The sequence below is a fragment of the Gallus gallus genome, chromosome 4, assembly GCF_016699485.2.
Source record: "Gallus gallus isolate bGalGal1 chromosome 4, bGalGal1.mat.broiler.GRCg7b, whole genome shotgun sequence".
In the NCBI taxonomy this organism is placed as follows: domain Eukaryota; kingdom Metazoa; phylum Chordata; class Aves; order Galliformes; family Phasianidae; genus Gallus; species Gallus gallus.
In genome coordinates, this window is record NC_052535.1 from 49,279,636 (window position 1) to 49,306,269 (window position 26,634).

Consider the following 26,634-nt stretch of genomic DNA (forward strand, 5'->3'; position numbering starts at 1 on the left):
CAAGGCACTGGAGCTCGCCATGCCTAGGTTGTACACACACATGGATAATAAAAGTCAACTCCTCCTTACCTTCAGCTTGCAGATGGACCAGCCCAAACCTTTCAGTGCTCACATTTCCAGGTTCTGATTTCCATGCACTTTGATTCTAACAGCTCTCACTCTCCACGTGAACCTAACTAATGCCAGGAGAGCATTGCAGCACTCAAAGGTAACCTGAGGCCTAAGACCACATCCATATCACTGACTCTGACACTGGCACAGCAGTGGCAGGCAGGTGCCAAAATATGGCCCAAGCCACTACCTGGCATTAGCACATGCCCTGTGCAGAGATGGGCTTTTGCTACTCTGAACTGCTGTGCACAACATAGGTTTGTCTCTGGCCACGATTTCACTCCACAGGAGAGCACTCTGCCTTTACATCCCGCTGATGCTCCTGCATGGACAAAGTGCTCTCTGTGCAGCTCTGACCCAAATCTTTCTAGGATTGTGGCTTAATTCTGTAGTGTTTCAGGATGTCCAATGGAAGAAGAGGACTCTCGTCTTCACCAATGTGAACTAGCACTGCCCTGAGCAGCACTTTTCGGACCTTTTCATTCAGTTCTATCCCCAGGACTCTCATAAGCATCACAAGAGATTTTTGTAGACAGCAAGCCATACTGGTCTTTGGAGAAGCCAGATCATTTGCCTGGGGAAGCAGAGCTTTACCCCTCTTCATGGACTGTTGAGAACCAGGAGGTGATTAGGAACAGCCTTTCAGACCTGTCCATAATAAGAGTGGGGTGCAGAAGTCCTCAGAGGTGTCTCAAGTGAGAATGATGTGCTGCAGAGCTCACCTGGGGAGAGGGATCAGTAACACACTCATCCTTTTAAGGATAAGTGCACTCATGTAACACAATACCATTATCTGCACACGACATGGGATATCCCAGTGCTGAATCATGCTGATCACAAGTCATTTAATCTAAATTACAACTTCTAACTTTTCTAACACGATATGAAGGAAGGCACAAGCTGACTGTGAAGGATAACTGTAAAGGAATAAATTGCAGCTCCTAGAAAGAAAGGCAGCCACAAGAAGGAAGCAAGAGTTGTACTCACATACTATAAGAACCCATTTCTATTTTAGGATTATTAAAGTCAACATATTCCATGGGAAAAAAAAAAACAAAAAACCAAGCACTGCATGCTGAAAAAGTTCTGTTCATATTGAGAAATCCAATAACCAGGAAAACCTTCTTCAGAATGACTTTCTTTGTACCCAAACTGCCGGTGCCATGATTTGCAGGAACGTTTCCTAATATGCTGACGGCAAAGCAAACCAGGTCAGTTCAGACCAGCAATTAAAATGGTTTAAAGCTAAAGATTAAGGAAGTGCTTTATACAAACTGCTCCAGTGGCAGATGGATGAGATCTCTGGCACTGATGAGCAAGGGAGGGCATTAATCTTCCATCTGCACAGCTGGATCTCTCTCTTCCTGGCTTGCGTACGCATTGCACTTCAAGGAATCTGGCGTAACTTTTACCCTGGCAGCTCTCCTTTGAAAACACAGGTGAATTATGAATTACCAAGATGCTAGAATGTAGCTGAGATGTTTTTTGAAAAAAACTTTTGGTGACAAATCTGGGCATCTGTTCTGATGGGGCAGAAGAAAGCCCATATTCACATTTGTCGCAGGTGTGGTGGCCATCCAGCATCAGACACCAACTCCGGTCTGCTGCTGAGTGTTTCTCTCTGCTCTCTAACCTTACTGCTTTGCAGTGCTTTCTGGTATGCCAGATTTTAACTGCAGTAACATGAGGGGTGGAGTGCGTTTTACAGAGCTAAATCACGTTCATGGGTGTAGCAATATGTAATCTCCATAAGAAGTACTTCTCATGAACTGCTTCTCCATCCCACTCACCCAAGTCTTCCCGGACAAATTTCCAAATCCCTTACTCAACATGACATGCGTTCACTTCCGCAGGATTTTAGCAGGAGATTTGCTTGCGTGATAAATGAGCAGGGCTTGAGTAAGGAGATGAGGATTCGGCCAGCTGCTTTACAGAATGCAGAACCTCTGCAGGACCTGCAGCTTCACTTTGCACAGAATTCAGAGAGCTGCAGCTCTCAGGGACTGCAGTACAGAAATGCAAACAAACAGAAAAAAAAGAAAAAGAAACAGATATTATAGAACCCAGCTATGCTGGTTACTTGTCCAGACATCCAAGACAAGAAATATTGTTGGTTCATCACATCTCCTCTGCACCAAATTAAATGGACAGGTCCAGAAAACCAACGTACTGACCTGGAGAGGGCACAAAATCAGCCTGGTAACAGCAGAAAAGACTTGAGGTTTTTGGGTACATACAGAGCCTACAGAGTAAGCACCAAGAGAGCAAACTCATGGTGAATACAGCTGACTTGCCATCTAGCTGATCATCTCCCTGCATTTCTATTTGTAAAGAGTACAATTTTACTGTGATTACTGTCCTCCTGCAGCAGTGATACCACAGCTTTTTAATAACTTCATCTATAAACACAGCTGCAAACAAACACAGGCAGCCTATGCATTGTGAAACTTATGGAAGAGAAGCCATTTGAGTTACCTTTGATTTGGTGATGTTCCGGCATTATTGTTTGCTTCTTTCTGTTTTTTTAAGAGTGTTTAAGGTGACAAACAGAAACACTGCCTGCTAAGCTAATAAATAAATATTAGTTTCTCACTGAAATTATGTTTAGCATCTGTCTGTCCTTCAGTGGCCTGGAGAAGGACAAGGACTGCAGCGAGGACAAGACGCATTGGATGAGAGGAAGCCCTGGGCTCTCTCACACACCACTGTGCCCCAGTGCATCCCTCTGTGCTTGCACAAACCAGCCCAAAAGAGGAACCAGCACCTGTGGCTCCTGGAACAGAGGCGAGGGCAGGTCACCTGCCTTGTGCCTCAAAGCCAGCCTGGAGCTGGGGAGCAGGAAAGGCCACCATACTGCATGTTCTTGCTCTTGCAGTGAGGGGCTTGTTGCAAAAATGTACACAAAGTAACTGGTTTTAAAAAGGAGAGTGACAGGCAGGTAAAGAACAGAAGGGCCTGTAAGCAACCATGAAGCAACTATTCCAGTTTCAGCGGGCTGGAGAAGTGTAACAGTGGGAAAGGCAAGTGGGCTCCAGGTTGATAGCACTGAACAGAGTGGAATGAGAAGCTAACCAAGATGAGCTCTCGGTCTTCCCCAGAGATCCTGTCCCACCAATGGAGCAAACGACCTCCAGAACCACTTTGAAAAAATGATATTATAGATCACCATAAGGTTGTTTTTTCCAGGAAGATACCAAACCCTGCCAGGCCTACAGGGACACCAAGTCCCTGGTTAAAGCCACTACTCTTCAGATAAGCAATTTTCCACAGCCCCAAGAACTCCACTTACTCTAGATGGTTATGGGATGTTAATGGGACTTTCCTTACGAGTCTCTTAAGATGCATTTTAAAAAACCCACCCACAACCACTGTGTTTAAAACAGCATGAAATGCTTTTCCTTAAGGTAGCTCAAAATGCACTAACAAAGCATTGAGGAGGATGACCACCCACTCAGTGCCAACTGGCAGGCTGATTTGAGGTCCTCAGGCCACCAACCGCCATCAGATGCACCACTCTACAGCTAAATAGAAGAAGGCCATTTACAAGCCCTATTCAACAACACACATCCAAATTGTTATTTCCAGTGTGAACATCGGCGCTCTCCCAGAGGAAGCCACATCTTTGCTAGAGGCATGTGGTGAGCTGTAGTCTCAGTCCGGACATCACTGCTTTGCGTATCAATGGAAAAAAGGAGAGCAATGTACATATCTAATCTCAGCCTCTCCTCATAGGCAGGACAGGCCGTGACCATCCTCATTTAAGAAAAAAAAAATCCTTCCAAAATTAAGTCTGGGTGGAGCCAGTCCCAAACAGAGCGTCATTTGAGTTAGAAGTGCCAAACTCCTTCACAGAGTGAAAAGCAAAACCAAATCCTATTAAGCAGCCATCAGTGTCAATATTTATTCCTCACAAGTCAGGGACAAGTAGCCTAATAAATGGTGTCAGACAGAGCCTGGTGAGATGGAAGAGGAAGGGGATAGGCTTGGGGAAAGGGCATGACACATTAATCAGCATCACCCCTGCAAAACCCTTGACAGAAACAAGGTAGTAAACTCATTAGCCACTTAGAAACTAAGCTCCTTTTGTATTTCGTGCAGTGATAGCCCTCAGGTCCCAGCCTGAAGGTTTGCCATCCTTCACAACAAAGCTACCAGGCCCCATAAAATGTTTGTTTTTCAATCTACCTCTCAACACACACCTCTCCGATCCAAAGACACTTTGCTGGCTTTACTGCTCTCTCCTCCTTTGCCAGGTCTGGACTCCAGTGCATCAAGCAAACTGGGCCAAAGCTATCTTCAAGGGAAGACACAGAAATAAAAAACAAACTGGAAGACAAACCTCTCACCTGCAAGTGCCGCTTCACATACTGCAGTTTCTACACCCCATGGATGACTCCAGCCCCTGGATGGTACACCATCGTGTCGACTACGTTAGCAGCATCACACGTGCAGCCACAAACCAGAGAAGGGAACTACATCTCTGTGTGATGCCTGAAGACGTCGGTATCAGAGCCTAAAAGCAGACCCAGCCTTCCTCTGCTTCGCTCTCACAAAAAGGAGCTCACATTGTGCAAAGCACAATGCAGTGCCAGATCTTTTGAGTGCTGTAGCTCAGTGAAGCAATCCAAATTCATTCTTGCCCTTCGCTTGAGAAATATAAGACACAGGCAAGACTCTGGTTCTGTAAATATGCTGTTCCTAGGTGTACTTTCACCCACGTATTTTCTTGCTTTTCTTTAATGCTCACTACCATACCTCTTAAACAACAACATCCCCTTAACATACTTGAGCAGAAAACATTGGGAAATCCACTTACGAAGAGGTTGTAAACTGCATGGTTTCTTTCTCCCTGCCTCGTTGGGCCAACACTATGAAGACAGATACACCCCAGGCTGGATCTTTCCATAAGGGCTGTAGCATATCTTTTAGCGTGATGTCTTACAACACAGATTTGATTCCATCTATCCAGGGAAACATAAGCTGTCACAGCACAACTGGGATGCAGCCACATAGTACAGTGGCCCCTCTCCCCACTGTAACTCTGCTGTGCATCGGCCATCGGTTATCATCACGTACTTTACTTGAATTAGCCTGAAATGGAGTCTGTCTCCAGTCTGGAGCCTATTTGTAACTGCAAAGGAATCTGTGCCCTCTGTAGCACACGAGACAGGATCAGGTCACTGCTGGAGAGCACTTGGCCCAGCTATTTTTATTGTCTGCCTGAATACTTTTCTTTGACGCCTGCTTCGAGTTGCTGAAAGAATAGTAAAGATGAGATTTTTTTTTAAAAGGGATACACTGATAATCCATAGGAACCACGTCCTTTTAACTTCTGGACATTTCTCAAATCTTTGCCCCTGTTGCCATGTTGCTGAATGCATTCTGAAGTCACAACATGATGAAATCTAATCAGGGTGAAGTAGGCTGGTTTCATTTGCATCAGATTCCTCTTTCAAAGGCTTAAATTTGCCCTTCTGATCCTCCTCCTTACCACTACAACAGAGCTAATGCAGCAGCTCCTGCTACATCAAAAACCCCCACAACCCTCTTCTCATCAAGAACAACTGATGATTGAAATTCTTTGTGTTTCTCTCAACCCAAAGGACAGTGTTGCTAATTCAAGCTCTGGTCCAGTGAGAATATAAAGGATGAGAGAAGTGGCTCTCATCTGAATACAGGCAAGCATGCATCACATCACGGTTAGCCAAGCTTTTCACTTGAGTTAAACATGGTAACAATCCCCTAAATCATGGCTTTCAAACAGGCACAATATCTTCTCATGTGTCTCTTCTTTCTGCTTGGGTATCATCCGGCTTTAGACATTTATATTCTACAGCCACTTTGGGTTCTTTGGACAGAATTGCCCATTTTCAACACAGCGCTTGCCAAAAGAAAGGAAATGACTGCAAAGACAGGCATGCAAATCATTCATTTGCATTCCTCTGGGTCTCCTTCACATCCCTATCGCATCCACAAGAGAGGGGAGACGGGGGTAATAGTGGGATATTAGGTGACAGAGGAAGGGGCAGACCAGCGGCGATTGCCACTGTCAAAAGGAGGGATGGTGCCATCCTGGAGGCTATCAAATAGGAAGGCTGAGGTAGTGGAAGTCTGTGACACCCTGCTCTGGAGCAGAGTGAGGCCTGGCCTAAGGCTGGTACAAGAATTAGGGAAACACTGTCACTGTGTCTGCCCTGGTTTACAGGAGTTCAGCTGAGCTCCAGGTTATTATTCATTTGCAGCAATATGCTTTAACCCTGCTGTGTGGTGTGCCTGTACAACTGGTCATATAAAGGTAGGCTTTGTGTGGAGAGGCTCAAGATGCCTAACTGCTCTGTTACGGGAATCTGGAGCACAAATAAACTTCCACTGGGAGACTTTCATGAATAAGCATTTGTAATGGGCAAAGAGCACTTAATTTCAAATGTCTGACCTGTCACAGATTTGGGGCTAGGTCTGTAGCCAGCAGAAATTGTCCTCATTCCATTTCCATGTTGCTAACAGGTTTCCTTCCCAGTGTCTCGAGCACTGATAGCAGAGGGAGTGCCGCTACTCACTCCACCACTTGCTGGACAGAAGAAGGCAGAACACAATTGAGGGTTGGAGCTACAATACTCATGCCTGAGAGGGTGCTGCTGGTGTCACCGCGTGGGCAGGGTGAGCTGAGTGGACAGGAAACAGGAGGCTGGGTGTAGGCAGGGGAACATGCAGACAGCGCTCTTAAAAAGGAATTATTACAGCAGGGAATGAGAAAGAGGGACCTTTTGATCTCTGGGCAGGAGAAACAGAGGAGAAAATTGGAGTGAAGGCAAATGGGCAGAGGAGGTCTGTGGGTCACATTCCTCCCAAGTGCACAAAGAAAGATGTTTGCTGGTAATGTTACCCATTTTAAAGAACACTCCAAGCAAGTGATTAAACATTTCTGTCTCTCATTGCAAGGCATCCACCAGCCAAGCTAATTCCAAGAGCACTGCTTACGGAAACATGCAACAGCTGCATAGAGCATGCAAGCAGGAAACCTGCTGCTAGGATGCCTCACCATTTTATCTGGAAAAAGTGACGAATGGGACTCTGCAGCCCCACAGAGACAGCCAAGTGCCACGGTTCTAGCAGTGTGCACGCAACCGGAGAAAAATGCAGGTAGAGAGCAAAGCCCAGCAAGGCACACTCTGACCCTACACCCCCTCCCTTGCCCCCAAAAGGCTCCACAAATCCCACGTGAGCAGTTCACGTGTGAAGCAAGCGGCCCTTTGTCAGCCCCAGACCTTCTAGTCCCCCTGCTGCCCAGCCCTGCACTCACACTGTCCTTGGCCACCACCAGCTCGGCTGGCTTCAGCGCGGTTACACAGCCCAGAGCCTGGACTCAGTTCCCTCACAAACCACACTCAGCTGGATGAGAGAGAACTGGTCAATCCCAAGCAGGTGGCTGTCGTTGTATCACAGCATACCTGGCACCTACCAGATCATTTTTCCAGGAATGCCCACGAGCCCTTCACAGGTCCCCCAGATTTTTTAGAGGCAGAAATCTGTATTTTTCAGAGGGAAGAGATGAGACGTGCTCTTCATTTGAGTCTGCCAGAACAGGGAAAGGATTCCATTCTCTAAGCACTTTTCATAAGAGAGAGGTACTGGCTTCATCTCACCTCCCATTACATGATCATAAAATGCCACACGCGTAGCCTTATTTCAGTTCATAAGTAACTTATTTTGTCTTAGCTTAAAATGATTCCTGTCGGTCTTACTTGAACAAATATGTTTTACTGTAAAGATATAACAGAACTGGTATGATGCCTTTTGCACCAGTGCATCTGTACGTACCAGGAGACAATCTGTTAGCGGTGCTACCACTTACATTGCCATCTCTCCTTCTACCTGCTAACTCCCAGTACAACCACAATGCTTAATGCTGAACGTGATACACTAATCAAAGACCCTGTGCTGAATCAGAACTGGAGAAGTGAAAGAAAGAAGGCAGGTGACATTACAAAATAAATCTTAATGAGGAAACCCATTATCTGAAGTTGTACCTCCACAGCACATATTCTATTCTTTCCATCTGTGAAAAATAATTTTCCCTAGAAAACCTGGCATGCTGTTGCATACCTGGGCACAGCCTCCATCTGCGATGACTTGGAACAAGTGACATCAAAAACCACTTCTGTCCAGAAGCAGGCATGACTCCTTGCAACTACCTCTTCAGCACAGTTTTCCTCTATGTGTGTCATCTGTTTAGCATATGCAGTGTATGTCACCTATTTAGGTTCACTTCATTAGGCGCCAGATGGGCTCACAGTAATTTCCTTCATAAAATGATTCCGAACAGTTTTATTGAGATTTGAAAGAGTTTAAGTGTACTTTGCATCCTGGCCAGCAACTCTGAGAGATACCAAGTGGTAAACAGCTTCCCAGAAGTTACCAGGCAATGAAGCAAAGTCCTTTTCGGGGATGTAATCATAAAAGCTCGTGTACGTTTGTCCCTCTGTGATTAAAACAAAAAAACACCGAACACCCACAGCGTAAGTATTATGTGCCTATGATAGCACCAGGTACTCACCCTGAGGCAGATGACAGGCAGTCAGGACAAGCAGGAATTAACTATAGTTGACCACAGCAAGCTCACAGTGCTGACAAAAGGAAACCTTCAACACAACTTCCAGCCATATCGCCCTGGAGCGATGACCACAGCTTTCCCTCCAGATAAAATGGGTGTGGGTCAAACCTACAGCCACGCTGGCGAGCAGAGCTCTGGGTGATGACAGCCCCATCCAGGAGGTGCACAATGCCCAGAGCTCACCTCGTGTCTCTCCAGTATCAGTGACGTTATTTCAAGTTTGTGTTATATGACAGTTCTTTCTAAAATGCATGGACCATACTCTTGGCAACCTGAACACAATCCTGCATTATCACTGGACCAATGCACCGCAGAGTGGTGGTGGTGGTGTCCTAGCTAGGATTCCTCACTGGCCTTACAAGGCAAAAGCCATTCTGCTTGTATAAAGACATGTTCATACCCTTCTGGATGATACTTGGTCTTTCTTCCAAGCATCAGCTTGGAAAACTGTACTTTTGCTTTTATGCAATTCAACAGAAAAGTGACTTTCCACCACTCATTTGGAGCAGCCCTAGGTGGCATGCTGTCCTGTCCATGCAGTTTGTGTATGGACCAGTGTGTCCCCTCTCTTGCACAACAAGCAGGGCTGCACCTCTGATAATGCTAGGCTCAAACTCAACTACTTCTGTACCTTCACCCAGCAGGGACCAGGCTGAATGCGAGCCCTCCAGTGCTTATTCTGAAACGAAACATCTTTCCATACAAATGAGAAAATAGGGTATAGCAAAGTGTTATTTCCCTATCAGATGATTCTGGTGCCACTAATATCAAATGATGCATTATGCAAAGAGAAGGAGTCAGAGGGAGGACTCAAAGGGTTGTTTTCAACATTTTTTGCACAGTTTTGGTTTCCTGTTTTTTGTCTGCTTCTTAAGTCAGTTTAATCCTATTTAAGTACATGTGTAGAGGTCATGTAAGCTCCCTCTCAGCAAACTGTAATCACTGGTATAGTGGATGTTCCTCTGTCCCACTTATGTTTTCACTGCCCTTGATAATTTCTGTGCTTTGATTTAAAGGATAAAAATGAAGAAATTATAGCTGGACCCTCCAGCGCTCAGATGATTTTCCCATGTGTTTCTCCCAGCTGTTTCAAGGTGCATTAGAAGGTGAGCAAAATACAGGAGAGACACATGAGAGTAACAACAACCACAGGGAAGACCTCGCCCACCTCCATGGCTCTTCTCACACAGTAACAATGGGAATCAGATCAGAAGCTGGCGGGCAATTTCGCTTTAGCTCTCACATCACAGCCAAGAGCCAATGCACACACTGCCTTCATCAGCCCTGGAGCCTGTCAGCTGGGTCTGGAGCACTGGTGGACCATTCTTGCAAATAACTGTTGGGAACCAGTTGCAAGAGGCATCACAACCGGATCCCTGGGTGGTAAAGGGAGAGTCAAACCATGACCACGATGATTTAAGGCTCAGGTTGCGGAAACCCACTTCACATGCCATCAACTTGTTCACTGTCACCAGCCGCTTTGAAATAAAATCTAGCATTTTGGTCAGCTGATCACACAACATTAGCTGTGTAACTTGTCAAATACAGACACGGGGCTATTCTGAGGGTCACGGAAGCTTTCAAGCCACTAGCTGCCTCAGTTCGTGTTCCTGATGGATCTTGGTAATAGAGATGGAAGAATAAACATAGCAAGTTTCCTCAAGCTCAGGCCAGAGCATATTAGCAGGATCAATGTATGTATGAGGTAAGTGGGTACAACTGCCCCACATCTACAAAGCACTCAAGGACATTTTTCAACTTAATGCCATGAATAACCCCAAGTATCACCCCCCCTTCCCTATATATTTCACCAGAGATGACAGAAATAACTGCTGTGGGGAGACAAAGGACTCAGACATTCGTCTGGGTTTGTTGTTTTTTTTTTTTCTCTTGCATTCCTCTTGTCACCACAAAAAAAAAAAAAAAAAAAAAAAAAAAAAAAAAAAAAAGCCATTCAAACCCCCAGATCAACAGCATAAAGAAAAAAAGAGAGAGGGAGAGAGAGAGAAATTAGTATTAAGAGATTTAAGAGGTTTAAAGTTTAATCCCAAATGGAAGAAAAACATATGCTACCTTAAGAAAGCCCAGGTGTCGCAGAGGATGTGAAATCCCAGCACATTGTTAGGATGCTGTATTCACCCTGCTGTTCCTGGGCCCTGCGACTCAGAAAGATCCAGCAACAGGAGGCAGGGCTGCCCGGTGCCAGGTACTGTCATGTGCTCCAAGGGAGCTGAGAAAACTTCCTTCTTCCCATTGCAATAAAGCAGATGTCTCCTGTGAGGCAGGTGATAATACTGGGAGTGCAGTGGTATTGCAATGGCCGTAAGCCCTGGAGGCCTTGCGCCTCCCCCTCTTCCCATGTTCCCTGTCTGCCTGTCCTCATGTTTCTGGCAACACAAGCTGCTGGATGAAGAGCTGGGCTCCAGCTGCTTCATAGAAATGGAAAAAAAGGACTGAATTTACAGGATGAAAGGACAATGTCCCCAAAAAGAAACAGTCTCATGCTTGCAATTTATGTCACTGACTTTCCAGGCAGTGCAGATGCCAGGCTATAGTAAACGAGGATCAGTCTGTGCATTTGCTCGGGCTGCTAGTGTGAAACATGAGACCTGTGTCACGTTTGCTGGTGGAGAAAGGGAAGGCGTGGGATGGGTAGACGTAATTAGTTTTTGAATTAAGGCATGGATTGCATTTAAAAGGGACAATTTCCTTTAAGGAACTGTTTGCAGCACTGACCTATCCACAGACCATGGAGAGCAAGAGCCAGCAGGGGCTGAAGCCAGGGGCAGTGATCAGAAAACAGCAAAACTCCAAGAGAGTTTCAGGTTTCGCAAAAGAATCACCTTTGGATTCTGCAAAGCTGAACCAAAAGCCATTCAATGCCAGGACCGTTTGAAGCCAAGCCCATAAAGTGTGGGGAATTTTAGAGAAACACCCCAGATTGGCCCAAATCCAATTCAAATGAACTCCTGCGAGGTGAGGAGGAGTTTAGATAAATCTCAGAAACGGTTCTCTATTGGGTCAATGCAATTTTCTCCTGCGTACTAAAGCAATTTTTCTTGGATTTATCCCAGCACTGCGTATCTCAGAGTGCATTTAAGATAGCTGAGAAAGTAACTAAAGAGGTGAAGAAGTCCAATCTCTGCGGCATTGAAAAAAATCCTTACTGAATTTTCTTACGGATGCTGCTCTCAAATAAAAACAGTGAAAAATTGGTTCAAGATTGAAATTAGTTGGCTGCAAGAGGTTTATAAGGAAACTTACTGTTATCTGAAGAGGAATTTAGAAAGAAACGGCATTTTCATGCATGCTGGCTCAGGAAAGATGATTCTTAATGTTCCGATCCAACCATCCTGTCCTCAGCAGGACTTTCGAGATTACATCATCAACTTTTCAGTTTTTTAGATCATAGTGCAGCAGTGACTATGAGCACTACTCTGTGTGAGAGGAGATACTACTACGACATAAACAACGATAAATACGATAGCACAAAGAGGAAGTAGAGGAAAGCTTCCTAAACATATCAAGGAGAGGAAAAGTGGAGAAAGAGATGCGTTGCTAACTTTCTCTCAAGCGCCATGGAGAGGTGAAAGGAAGGCAGCCAGGATGGTCGCTTTCTCTTGCTGTGAAAATCTCTCCTTTGGAGTTACTGACAAGCAGATTTAGGGAAAAGAAGAGGAAAAAAGGACGTTTGTATGCCAAAGAATAAAAAAAAGGCCGTCTTTAAAGACCTAATTAACAGACTCTGTCCTAAGTTGCTTTAGCTTAGCTGCAACACAAAAGTCTGACAGAGATCCATGGGACCACAACAACCTGCCTAAGAGAGGAAGGCCCCGCAAAGAAAAGGCGGCCCTCCAAGAGTCCACCCCCTCCAAATGCATGGGGCTGGGAAGGGGAGGACACCGCAGCTGAAGCCTGTTTTCCTGCTCACTAATAAATTTAGTTTACAGAACCTTTTGTGGGTCCCTATTAAGGTTGTTTGTTGATTAAAGCAGCAAACAGCAAACTTAGCCTTAATTTATGCTTCTTTTAACATTTCAAGTTTGGGGAGGATGCTTTTTGTAGGAGTTAATGAAGCAGAATAGGTTCTTTATGGGGAAGATATTTTCTCACCAAATTAAAACCTGTATTGAAAATAAAATAATGGGATGAAGGTGGCTTTTCTTTCAGAAGTAAATAAAATCTCAGACTAGGAAACTTCTCACGCACTTGGAACTGTCCTTATCGGAGAGATCTGAGAACGGCAGGTTCACAGGATGTTCTCTCTCTCTCTTTTAATTTTGCCTTCCTCCTTTCAGCAAGACAGTAATAAAGCACTGTTTGCTGAAAACATGCAAACAGCTCTAGTCCGAGGCGGGGGGGGAGTGGGGGGGTGGGGTGTGGAACAGAAGCACTGGGAGCTCAGCAGATGGGAAAACATGTAGTTCCCTTTTGCTATAGCAGAGCTGTGAAAGCCCATGAAAGTAACCATTGGGGTACCCAGGCAGGCAGAGAAATGGGCCACACCATACACCTGTGCAAATCTTACAACAGCTCCTAGGAGAATCCACGTAGAAGATCATTTTCTACATTAAAGTCTCCTTGCTGCCTCATGTCTGTGGCATTTTGCCTGTTTGGTGTAGCAGGAAAGCAAAACAAACTATCTGAATGTACGGTACTGAAAGCGAAGGTATGACAACAGCAGTCAGCACAGGTTGTCATTAATTAGGTATGAATAGAACAATGTCCTTATGGGATGGGATAGGATGGCATCAACCCCTGGTTCCTCTCAGCACTGGGAAAGAAAGCCATCCTTTCATTCCAGGCTACGAGCACACTTGACAGTGATAACCTCATTTGTCTTCACCAGAAAGGCTGCATCAATGCAGGTCTCACAGGCATAACAACTTGCTGGTGCACTCTGTGTATGGCTGTGTATGGTGCTATACATGCCATTGCTCTCTCGAGCTATTCTGTTCTTCAGCAAAATGACAATATGCCTTCTAGAAAGAAAACCACCTTTTGGCTCATTTATTACCAAAAGCCATTCGGACTTTTTTTTCCTTCCTAGGCCATCTCTACTTCACAGGAGAGAATGCACGTAAGCCTGCCCTGCAGTACAAAGAAAGTTATTTTCCCATCCAGCTTTTAATATCTGCAGAAGGGACAGCCCTAGGCAGCCTACAGTTTCCTTGGGATTGCAGGAGCTTTGCAGCAATGGCAGGAATCCTTAACCTCTCTCTCCTGCAGATAAGGCTGGTGCACCTGTAGCCTGCAGAGAGCTGTGGAAATGCCTTATGCAATCGAGCAACAACCCACCTCAAATTTCAAAGCCGTTGTAGCCACCCAGCCCTGTCCAGGAGGGTATGAATGGGGCTGTTTTCATATCTCTCATGCAAATGTCTGTTAGCACAACAATGTTATCCGTTGTTATCCGCAAACAGTAGGATTTTATCTGGAGCTCAGTCTTGGTTCCTGACCACGGAAAATGTATACAAAGTATAGCTGAAGAAACTTGAGCCAATAGACCGCCACTCCCAGTGAAACCACATGCTGCAGGAATGAGAAAAAGAACTCCACAGGCATCAAGTCAACAGCCAGGGAAATTCCACCATTTGGAAATGGCTGAGGAAGATCCGCTCCTGCAAATTCTAGTGCCGTACACTGCTGACCTGCAGTGCAAGGGAGTGAGAGGGAGAGGAATCAGCCAGAGAAACGAGTAACAGAGCTGAAATAAATAAATAAGTCACTGACAAAACAGCCGCCTGGAATGAGCTGTGTGAGATGACAGCATCTCAAACACCCAGCAGAAAGATTTGCAAGCTGTGCAAGTATGGACAGTGGCAATGTGAGAGACACGGTGGTGAAGGAAAGATACTCTGAGGGCTGATGTCACATAAACCGGCTGGATGACCACATTTCCAGCAGGTCGCAGTTTGGAGGGGCAGGAGATTAAGCTTCCGCATTGGATTCCCTCTTGCTCACTGTACACACAGCCATGAAGTGAAGTCTGAAGTTCTCCAGTACATTGAGAATCACCTGGACACATTTCCAGGGCTTTCCTTCTAGAAATGATCATCTAAGTCAGGATCCCTCAGTGGGCACAAGAACTGATCCAAAGCTGCCGAAATGAATGGAAGATGTTATGCTCAGTATGTACAGTTCCCCTCAGTTTTGTTCCAAGACAAATCCACAGCATGGGATCCTTCAATGGGATCTCCCATGGATCTCCTCCCAGTGTCCACAGCACTAACAGCTCCCTAATTAAAAGATATGAACTGGACTCAAAATCATACCACATGCACCAGGATATGTTCATTTTTCCTCTCTCTAGTGATGCTGGAAGGGAAGAATCCTGTGCTGACCTGGCTGGCTAAAGGTCCAGCTGTCACGAGGCAGAGGATTGTGGCACATCAATGCAGACACAAACTGCAACAATCGTACTGCGCTATGGGGCAGCCAATGGTGGAGCCACAGACTTGTAAATCCATTCCTGCTTCTCAGACACAGGTTGCTTGACCTTGACATGGCACTGCAACGGCAGCTGGTGAAAAATCTACAACAGATACTGGCTTTTTTATTATTATTATTATTATTTTGTCAATGAAACGTCTGCAGGGAACGTCTACCGATTTACTTGAAAGGTTAAAAATAAACTGAATTGGTTTTGGTTTTCTTTGGAATTAGATCAGAATCCCCCAGATCTCCCTCAGCTGTATATTTTTTTGTTTGTGTACTGAATTCTCTAATTATTTAACTCCTCCATTCACCTATTTTAAACAACCTTCCTGCTGCCAGTTCCTCCACTGCATGTCCTGCTCTCTTCCATTTCTCTCTTCTGTGGTGCTTCTAACCTCTTGTCTTCAAGAAAGGATGTAGCAGTTAAAAGCAGCTAGATCTGTAATGTTTGGAATTGCAATGTAAGGTGTTGTAATCAGTGAATAAGCTGCAGCAAAGGAGCATTCACTCTTTCCTAACTGGGTTGGTTCTTCCAAGAAATCAGAATTTTCTAATCCCTGACATGCAAAGGACACACGGAAAGGTGACTGCACCAGCTCTGAGTTGCCACACTTCTGCTTCTAAGATAGCTGCAGATTAACTTCCGCACATCATCCTGCCCCTTGTGAAACGACCACACCGCTTTTAAACTACATCTTAAAAAGCACCCTAGCAGGGATGAAGAGTCAGCACCTGAAAGGAGAACGTAAACATATTGCTGCAGAAGGAGAGAGGCCGTTGTTTTGGACAGCAAGCAGCTGCTATTTACATGAGAAACTGTTGTGCTGGAGGCCTCCGGTCCCACACTCCACCTTGAGTAAATACATGGTGTTTGTACAGTGCTTCTGATAAACTTAATAGGCCAATGGATGTCACTGTTGCTCTGCATGAAACGAAAATGGGAAAGCAAAAAAGGTAATTAAAAGAAAGGGGCTTACAAGAGAGAGTTACAGTTAAAACCCTCTAACCTGGTGTGCTGGTTAGGCTGAGCAGCTTCTTCAGGAGCTTCATAGGACACATCTAACGTATCATATTGTTAACTGCAGAGATAAGGTCAGGCTAATAACTATGTGTAAAAAAGGAAGGCTAACAAAGATGCAGAATGGAAATCAGATACATCCGTGTGCAGACAGACAGGGTTTGCACAGCAGGCAGGCTGTAATTTCTGCTGTAGTCCACATGCCTCCACTCTTGGGAACTGCAGCTAAGTGAGTGGAAACACTGAGACACTGTACCAAAGGCTGAAAATCAGGTTAGTTTTTTATTCATATTTTGTATCTTGAAACCCATAATACATACTCCCTTGTAATATTTGTACTGTTGGAAAAGCAAACTTCACAACAGCTTTAGGGTTAAGTAACAGATATATGGTCATGCTTCCCTAAACACCAGCAACTCAGGCAGTCACAACTGTAAGGGGTCCTGTGTGGTCTGGGCTGCAGGAAACCTGGGATTTGGTCATCTGGGCTCCAAGCAGCTGTTCAGTTGCTTTGAAAAATTTCACTCACAACTGAACGACTCCTGTCTTCAAGGCTCATCTAAAGCTGGCTTTTTCCAAGCTGTCACTACCATCATGGTTCCTCCCATTTTAGCTCTTCATTTGTAACCTCTCAAAAAAAAACCTCAGCAACAAGAAGCATTTGTTGATTAGTTTACTGGGGAGGGAGGCTTTACGCTTGTGCAGCGTGATGCTAGGAGAAACTAGGTCACCAAGAGGCTGTTTTGGTGATTGCCAGGGATGCAGCTGCCCCATTTCTAGGTCAGTGGTCACTTCTACTTTATCAGCTTGACGAAGGTTTAAGGAACAATTGAGAGTTGAGAGTTTTTGCTTGCATTCCCACGTGCAAGTCAGTAGCCTAACATTTAATGAGGCAGTTTTCAGTTTATTCTCTCTGCTTAAATGTGGGGTAATCTACACTGAATTACTGGCAAAGCTCAGAGAAAACAGTGGAGAAGGGCAGAGCCACCTGAGCACTGAATAAAAATTGCCCCATCCGCATGCATTTGCTATTGTATCATCTTTAGGGGAAAGCTGCCTCTTGGGACCACCCCCTAAGAGTCCTGGGCCTGGCCAAACTTCTGAAGCCTTAACCTATCTAATACAGCTGTGAGTGTTCTTCCCACAGTTCTGTTTTTGGGGTTTTTTTGTTTTTGTTTTTTTGTTTTTTTGTTTTTTTTTTGAGAAATTTTAGCACTTCTGAATTGCATCATAACCACCCTGGGCTCAGTTTTCTATTTATTATACGCACCATGTCATGCCTACAAGAACGTGTTCCAGGTTTAACGTGCCCTCTTGGTTTGTTCTGCCCAAGAGTCGTTCTACTTTGTGTGTTTTTGCTGCTGCCCTCACTTCTCCCACCCTTCCCATTAAGCACACTGAGAGGCACCTAACTTAAGACCAAGAGAGGAGTGCTGACTTATCACTTTGTAATCTGCAATTAAGCACGGCTTGCACAACTCTGAGGTAAGCACATGATGACGAGCACCCCACTGCTCCTGTAGCAGTTGGCAGGATCCCAGTACCCTGTCCACCAGGCACACAGTTGCCATGAAGTCACCCAAAAATAGACAGCAATTGTGAACGGTGTCTGAGAAAATAAAGAAAAAAGCACTGAAAGGTATCCCAAGGGTACAGTTTCAGATCTAGATCCAAATCTGCCAAAATGTGGGAGCTGAGGTCTCAGCTGCCCTCTGTGTACACGGACCCTGCCTATGTTGACAGGGGCTCAAGCCAACTGGAATTTGTTGAAGAAAGAACAGTATTTAAACAACAATGAAAATGAGTGCCCGGGGCTTGCCTGAATTTAATAGGTCCGAGTGCCAAAAGCTACTTGCTAGCCCTCAAAAGTCTTTGAGGGACTGTGGTAGGAAGAGCAATCCATTTCCTCTCACACAGTTTCACAAGTAACCACAATGCAATTCAATCTCAACCTCAACTAAAAATAATTTAGCATTGAAAACGTAGTGTAGCTTCTAACCACAGGTGAAAACCTCTAACCTAGCAAGGGTAAATTCAGATCAGCATATTATCGCCACCAGGTCTGCAGGCCAAGTATGCTCTTAAAACAGATCTAACGTGCCACTGACCAACAGTACAGACCCTGTGAATCACATTACCCAGGTCTGCTCTCCAACAGTGAACCCAGTCTCCGACATTTCCAAGATGCTGATGAAATTTATTTGTCTGTTATCCTATGAGATTCCCTAGGAATGTCTTCTTGCTCTCTCTCAGAACAGGATGAACTCTTTTAACTCTCCCATGAATAGGAATCCTGTGGGTTGCCTATTTATAATAAACAGGAACAAGTCTTCGGTAATGTCTGTAGTGTGCACTGCTGCAAGCTACTGTTTATGCACACTGAGGACACGGAGCCATTCTACAGAATGATGATTGCCTTCTCCGCCCTACTGTTAGTCCTCTGTGAGGCATCTCACCAATTATTTCCTAAGACGTATCACCAATTACTTCTTAAGACAAGAACTATATGTAAACTATTTACCATACGTGTAAAGATACACTTAAATTAACTATATATTTTTTTAACGTTCAAAAACTCCAGACTTAAAATTTAAGTCTCTACGTTCCCTTTTACAATTTAATAAAGTTTTGCTTCTCTTCTATGAACCATGCGAGTTAGCAGGTCTAAAAAGCTTCCCCTGGTGCTTATGAATGCAATGCTGTGTATGTATTTCTTCATGATTACACACTGGAACATCATGGATTTCATTACTGCTGAAATTATGGAGAGCAGCATTTACTCAGCTGTCTCCACACTGATGGATCTCCTACTGTGACAAATGCCAACTGCAATATGTATATTATAAGGGTTTATTCCTGCTCCTAGTTAGGTCAGCATTACTTTGTGAAGCCTGCTTTAGAGTCACAGAATCATAGAATGACTTGGGTTGGAAGGGATCTCAAAGATCATCTAGCTCCAAGTCCCATGCTTTGGGCAGGGTTGCCAACCACTAGATCAGGTGCTACTTCAGGCTGCCCAAGGCCCCATCCAGCATGGCCCTGAACACCTACAGGAATGAGGCATCCACAGCCTCTCTGGGCAGCCTGTGCCAGCAGGAAGAGACTTTAGAGACCCCTCCAATCTGTTATTCAGCCCCATGGTCTGACAGCTCAGAGAGAGGTAAAGCCCTCTTTTACGGCTGCCCTGGGAACAACTCAGCATCACAACACCACACTGTGATGCCATGATGTCAGATGCCCTGTGCTATCATGCAATTAAACTCTCGTTTGCTTCCACCACTAAAAGAAATTGTGGTTTGTTTGCACTGGAACAGGCCAAGCAAAGGAATTCATGCTTAATACATAAAGTAAATAAAAATGAAGCAATTGAATTTCTAAGTGGAAGAGAATGACTCAATCTAGAGTTGGGAAAAACTGAAAATCCTAGACTTCTAAATCAAAATACCTGCATTTCACTATGTCTAAGCTGCAGCTCATGATGATTTCCTCAGGACTACCACAGGTACTACATACATCTGGAAACTTCATCAGTCGTATTTTAAATCTCAAACACTTGAATCTCAAGAAAAGTGATGTGCTTGAATAGAGTTGTCTAAACAGTTGTATGCCTTCAGGAATCACACAGCGATTCAAGACTATGTGACAATATAGCACTGAAAGTGTGTCCATTTAATACCAGCCATCAGAAATGAGCCTGTGCCCTGAATCCACTCTCAAGGAGGAAAGCGCCCACCCTGAAAAATACCAGATTGCAATCTGCGCTAAGATGCTGGCTAGCAGGCTGTCCCAGCAGAAAAGGAAGGTGCCCTGTCATTTTATAAGGTCAAGAGTGAATTACAAGCTATGTTGTCGCTATAAAGCAAGGCTGTGCTACACCGGGTATCATTAGGTCCTAATTCCTTGTGGCTGGAAACACTCAGGACCATCATGGTCATTGCTGCATCTAGGAAAATGCTAAACAGATTATTTCTAGAACTGAATCTGGAAGACTGCAAAGAAGACCTAGTCCTGCTCAGTCTCGAAAACACATCTCCGCAGTTTCTAGTATCTCAATAAACTACTGAACTACATACCCCTGAATAAACACACCACCAGAAAGAGAGCAAATATTGCACACTTCATATGACTGACCAAACACTCCGAACAAGTGAACACAGAACTTGTCTGAATGACAGCGTGCCTACCTGCAATTAACTCCCAATGTACTATGATGCTATCTGCTCAATTTGTCACCATCTGTGATAATGTATTCAATACCATAATACTGAGATTCTATATAGTCTTTGCAGGGACTGTGCACAGCGTAAATGAAGAAGACAAACCAGCACATTGGCAGGGCCATTTACAGGTTGCTGTTAATGAACTGCAGTCGGCTGGGACTGCATCACAGGAAAATGCCATTTTCTATGCACAGCCAGGTGTCTCAAGAGTAATAGCTTTAGATGTGCTGATCTATATAGGAAAAAGGAAACAATAAAAACTAGGATAAGAGGCAACTGCCAAAATCAGCGTCCCAGCTCACCATGTCCCTCCCAAAATAAGAGACAGAGAGACAAAAGTAGCAGCGCTGAAATACCTGCAATGGACAGCAAAAGGAGCAAAAGTGATCGTCAAGGAAGCTGAAGCACAGGGCCTGTCCGCAAGCGCTCTGCCAAAGAACTGGTGTGCCCGAGCTGGGCACAAAGCCCCAAGTCAACTGTACAAATTCACGAGATCGTCAAGCCTGCAGAGCTGGGGTACGCACCGTCGCGATGTAGTCCAGAAGGCCAGGATCTTCTTAAGTGCCTGCAGACTGGAGTGCATCATGAGGCTGCTCACAGTGAGGAGGGTGAAGTCTTCTCACCATCAGCGCTGGGGGTTGTGATGATGAAAGCGAAGCTGCGCACAGGGAGGCAGGCGAGGGGCAGGAAAGGGGAAGGAGCCAGTCTTGCTCACCCTTTTTAACAGCCAGTCACTAATGACAGAGCTCCAGTTGCTAGCAGACAGACAGCCATAGCCTGTTGTATGCTTACGTTGCAGTAATTGCCACTGCTGCAGGCATCAAGATGAGGAGATCAGAGTAGAAGAGAACAAGGTGAGTACAACAGGGAAGGAAAAGCAGAAGGGATGTAAGAGTGAGAAGTTCACTGTTCATTACCCTGTCCACTAGGCAGCAGTTCTCACATCCTTTCTGGTCAACCTGTGTGACCTCTGATACTCACAAGAGAGACTGGAAATGAATTTTACAGCTAGTTTCACAACCACACCTACAGGTGCTCTCAACCCAGCCCTTCTATCAGGAACTAAAGGGTGTGATTGGGTAATAGCTTGGTCTTTTTTGGCTCTGATGTTGCCTCCTCAGATGTTGCTTTTTCTCCTCCAGTGATGAGAAACAAGCCTTCAAATATCCCTTCCTGCCCTGCATGGAGCAGTGCAGTGTTGATGACTGGGGAAAAGCTGTTGTAACTCAAGACCCTGTTCTCTTTTCTGTTGCTGCTTCTCACCTAACTCAAAGACAAGAGAAGAAGCTATAAGGGCAGGGAGAGGATATGATGAAATTAAGGGAAGTTCCCTGTTCCCAGCCCCCTCCCCCACACGCCCCCCTTGAAAAAAACAACAAAACCAGAAATCACAGAGAATAAATCCAGAGAAAGGCAGGCAAGGGAAGCCTTAGGAGAAAAGGTCACTTTCCCGAATAACATATGATAACCTTTCTATGCATATTTTGTACCATTCTATCAAATTAAATAATTAATCTTCTCATCAGGAGTACCGTGAAACATTTATGAGAAGGATTTCATTCCTTATTACATTCTGAAGGGTGCTGGTTCAGTTAGGGCCATCATGTACCCATCCATAAAGAAAAGTTCCTACAAGATGGTCATTTTCACCCACTGCTCCTGTTCCACTGTGTGAAGAAAGTGAGAATTATCATACAGATGGGTAAGCAGAAATACTGTGAAATGTATAGATACATTTTTGAAAAGCAGGTGCCTATATGGTGCCTATACTGACCTGAGTTTCAAAAGTGCTCATCAGTCTGCTGAACCCACTGACTTCAAGGAGTCCTGCTCAGGCATTCAAGAGTTTTTGAAAAGAAGGAAAAGAAATACTGGAAGGTTGGCCTGTAGCTCTGGGCTTAGGAAAGAAACAGGGCTGAGCAAAAGGAAGGTGCAAGCACATTACAGGCTTTGCACAGGAGTTAGCTGCAATCCACCAATCTCTTGTACTTGCTCCAGAGGGAGCATGCTCTGCAGTGTTAGCAAGCTGATGTTCCCCAGCGAGCTGTGCCCTGCGCTCTTGTTTTCATGCTATGCTGGGCATTTGCTGAATATATGGCTATTTCGCCCTCCCTGTGCAAAGGATCTATGTCTTATAACTACATCCGTAAGAGATCTGTCCAGTCTGAGTCTAATTAATGATGTGCTGAAATCCAAAGTAGTTTCTTTAAAAAGTGCACGAGCAGCATGGCAGTGCACTCCTTTGATCTTCAGCTCGCTCACACAGCTTCCTGCCCTGCTTCTTCCCCATCACTTCTGATAGTGAATTCTTCTGGGCATCCAATGAACAGGCCACCATAAAACAGGAGGATCAGAAGGAAAGAGGTACCAATAACCCCACCGCACAGACAATATATCCACTCAACTTCTCTAATTACAGACAGCAGGGCAGATTCACAAGCCTAGTGCTGGAGACAGGAATGTTTTTAATTACATTTGGTCACTAAGCTGCCAAGTAGGCAGTTGCTGTGTCAAATTATCCAGGTATGGTTCCTCCCCTTCATCAAATGTATCTCTGATGCTGCTAAAGCTGAAGGCTGCTACACCCCAGATTAAAGACCATTGTGGATGACAGCCATGACCTTGCTAATACTGAGCAACAAGATGGTTCACTGGGGAATAAAACGGGAACAGAACGTGCTCTCATTCTTGCTCCATGGTCAGAATTTGCAGACTCCCATAAAACATGGGTGGAGAAGGAGCATCTGTGGCTGTCACTGGCTTCAGTTCAGGCTAAGTGGGCAGGGTGATGCCAACACTGGGCATCAGTGCAACACAGAAGTTGTGTTTATCTTCTCAACCTCAATTATTCTACAGACACAAGCAAACTCTGATTCAAACACTCTCACAGTAAGAAGAACCCATGATCTACCACAAATGCTGCAATATCTCGTCTTTTAAAGCATATCCTACCCAGGCAAATCGATCGGTGAATGCTGTTATCATTATTTTTCACCTGGCTCAAACTGTCCTATTGTTTATGGATAAAGCACAAATTATTATAAAACAGAAGGGACAAATTGTCTAGAAACTGTGGCCAGCTATGAAATTACAGCTGTATCAGTTAAAACACTTCCAACCACTCCCTTTACTTTAATCCTAAAGCAAAAGCATTCTCAATATAGATTGAGCCAGCTGGGATCTCAGGTCCTTAGCTTCTTCCAGATGGGCCTTACGTCCCTCAGAAATGCTTTTCATCCTGATGACCGTGTTTTAACATCCATGGCAGTCCTTGCAGCAACAGCTCATCTTGGAGGACTTCACCAAAGATACTGCCTCCATGGCTTGATAACCAGATTTAGAAGGAAACTCAAATTACATGATGTGAAATTTGACAACCACCACATTTCTTTAAAAAATACTATTTCTTGACTTTGTCATACAATGACTCACCTCTAACACAACTTCTCCTTTAGTTATCCTACCAGCAAAGTAATTTACTCTCGTGCCAGCACTTAGAATGATTGTGTAGGTCAGTCCTGTTTGTATTTTGGGAGCACAGAACAGGAACATGCCCTTTCTCACCAACCTTCTACACACTTCTAGCCTGATCACAGAAAAAGCTATCAGCCTCAGCTTTCAAATCCTAATTCAGGAGCGTGCTGAGAGTCAGTAGGGCTGCTAAGCACATTCCTGAGTTCTGTGCACATGCTTCATTTGCAGCAGGGTCTGAAGTCCACAACAATAAGACACACGCAGGCTCCAAGTAACAGAGGCTTACGTGCCTTCCCAAACGCAGGTGGATGAGGTGCTGGTCTGATGAGAGGCTGAACTGTCTTTGTACATGAATCTGCTCAGCAAATTGAGTTCTGCAGCCTCACAAACCATAACTGAATTGAAAATTATCTTTTTTTCTTCTAAAAGGAAATCAAATGTTTGCTGAGGGGGCACAACAGTTCCCATCTAACAATCCACCTACGTCTATGGCACAGTAAAATCTGATTTATTTGGGGGCAAAACTATTTCAGGCATCTCAGGAACAAGCATCTTATTACTTCCAATGATCAAAATCAGAATTTTCTTTGGTCATTAGACCTCATCTAAATCTTTCTCCTGCAGAAGTACCTACCTGGCTGGCACATTTTGTTAAAGACAGCAATAGTGATAGATTTCCACAAGCTCTTTCTCCTCTTGGAGCAGTTTAGCAATGAAATGTCAGGCTTCACAATACCACATCAAAGCTCATAGGCCATCACAGTGTAAGACCGCTGCTCAGCTTTCTTTAGTGGCTTTCTTCGGTCTGCTTATTACTATTCTAATTACCTGTCACGGACATTCTTTCTAATTTTTAAAACAAATCTGGGAGAAATGAAGGCAACACGGCATTCATCACATCTAAGACACAGCCCAAGAAAGCACACGCCCTCATGCTTATTCTGAAGTGTATGCCCACGAGCTTTGCTCAAAACAGGACTGTCATTCCTTCTGCAAGTATTCATACATAACCAAGGTGGCATTAAAACCCTGTCTGTTAATTTGGCATAATATTAGCTGTGAGCTGTTTTCTGATGGCAGAGATGCTTCAGAATGACCTTTGACCACGCTGGCAGGAGCTAGTAATGTTCACAAAATACAAAGTCAATGTGTACAACTGGGGCCAGGCTGCTCAATGATCCTGGTACAAAGTTTTCACACGTTTCTAGGAGGAAATGAAGTTTCCAGCTAAAAATAAACGTTTTGTACTGAGCAGAAAATGATTGTTTTCACGAAGAAAGCCAGTGCCATCCAAACTTTATACTGAGATTGCAAAGTGACAGCACACTGTCCCGTGAGGATTCTTATGTACTTATTGACAATATTCAGGTTCCTGTAAGAGCTGGCAGGTTTGGTCAGACAATATATCTCCAGGCAAATAAACCATGGTGAACGCGTGACATAACACTCCACCATGAAATCCATCCTTCAAAAGCCAGTAGGACAGTAAGTTCCTAAAAATTGTAGTATTTTGGCTTTTGTTGTTCAAAATTCTTTTTCTACTTTTCTCCTTCCAAAAGGGTCAAGAGGACAGTTCTCACTAGGCCTGTCAGAGATCCAGATGTGGTTTGACATGGGCTCATATTTTGTTGTTGAGTTCTGGACTGCCAGCCAGACACATCAATGTCACTACTGATTCATTCTTGGCTATAGGAATATAATATTTACAAGGGTACAAATAAGTGAAAATGCCAGTTCTCAGAGCCTCATCAAGAAAAACAGCCCAACTCTAAGTCCGAGGATTTTCAGAACCAGGGCTTTGGTTCAGTTTCCATATTATAAGTAAGCCATTAAAGAAATGTGTGGGGTTTTTGAGAAGTTTGGACATGACAGAGTATTTCTGAAGTTCAAAACTGAAGTTATGATCTGAAGCTTTTTAATTCTTACTGGAAGTAATGCTTGTCTTTTGAGCTGAGGTTATGAGCAGAAATGTAGCAAGTTATCACTGAAGCCATCGGATCAATGCTAGTAGATCTTTCTGCACAAGAAACGTCATTAAAAACTATTAACAAATGTCAGTAGAGTATTTGGAGTGTCCTGGATCACCGGAATACAGATCAAGGCCACACATTCAAAGTCTTATCATTCCATACTGCTTACAGTATTAAGGAAAATACACATACTCTGCATACAATTACTTCTCATTTACTTCATCATAAATGAGAATACAATCAGACTCCAAAGTAATTGCTTGAGAACTGTTAGTAAATTTCCTTTGCGAGTCTTTGTAAGACCTGAGGTACTCATCGTGCACGCACTATTTATTTTAATGGGATAAATAATAAAGGGCAAAGGAAAAACAAAATCCCATGCACTCAATTCACAACATTCCAGAATTATTTACCATTGGCATTTTTTCCCCTAACATTTTATGTTTTTTTTTTTTTTAACAGCTTTAAATACTGCTTGATTTGTTAGCTTAGTCTCCAGTGAATAACCAAAGGTTTCTAGAAGTATAGCAAACACTCCATTATTATATCATTGTAGCCCAACGTCTAATTGCAGTTTGATAGCTGCTATGTATCCAACACCTACGTAGTCCAGGAGCTGTGGCTTGGATCTTTGTCCCCCTTCTTCACCTTCTTCATTCTTTTCCTTTTTTTTTTTTTTTTTGTTTGTTTGTTTGTTTGTTTGTTTGTTTGTTTTTTCCACCTGGTGATAGCTGGGGAAGACTGTGACAGCCACTCTCACAGTGTGCTGATTTGTTCTGCTGATGTCCCACC

General features: G+C 44.3%; 1 protein-coding gene across 12 annotated transcripts in view; it reads right to left on the reverse strand.

Annotated features, from left to right (window-relative positions):
• Positions 1–26,634, reverse strand: part of SHROOM3 (shroom family member 3) — a 139,926-nt gene that overhangs the window by 35,780 nt on the left and 77,512 nt on the right. The window contains exon 1 of one of the 12 annotated variants that reach the window (XM_046940804.1): positions 21,316–21,373. The exons of 7 other annotated variants lie outside the window; for them this stretch is intronic. Coding sequence is in view for 3 of the 5 variants with exons in the window: in XM_004941164.5 (XP_004941221.2) it covers positions 20,923–20,984 (62 nt within the window). In the remaining 2 variants the exon portion in view is untranslated. Of the gene's footprint in view, positions 1–7,570; positions 8,335–10,795; positions 10,898–20,922; positions 21,374–26,634 lie in introns of those variants that run through there. 4 more of the 12 variants (XM_004941164.5, XM_040699723.2, XM_040699721.2 and 1 more) reach the window with 4 other exon arrangements.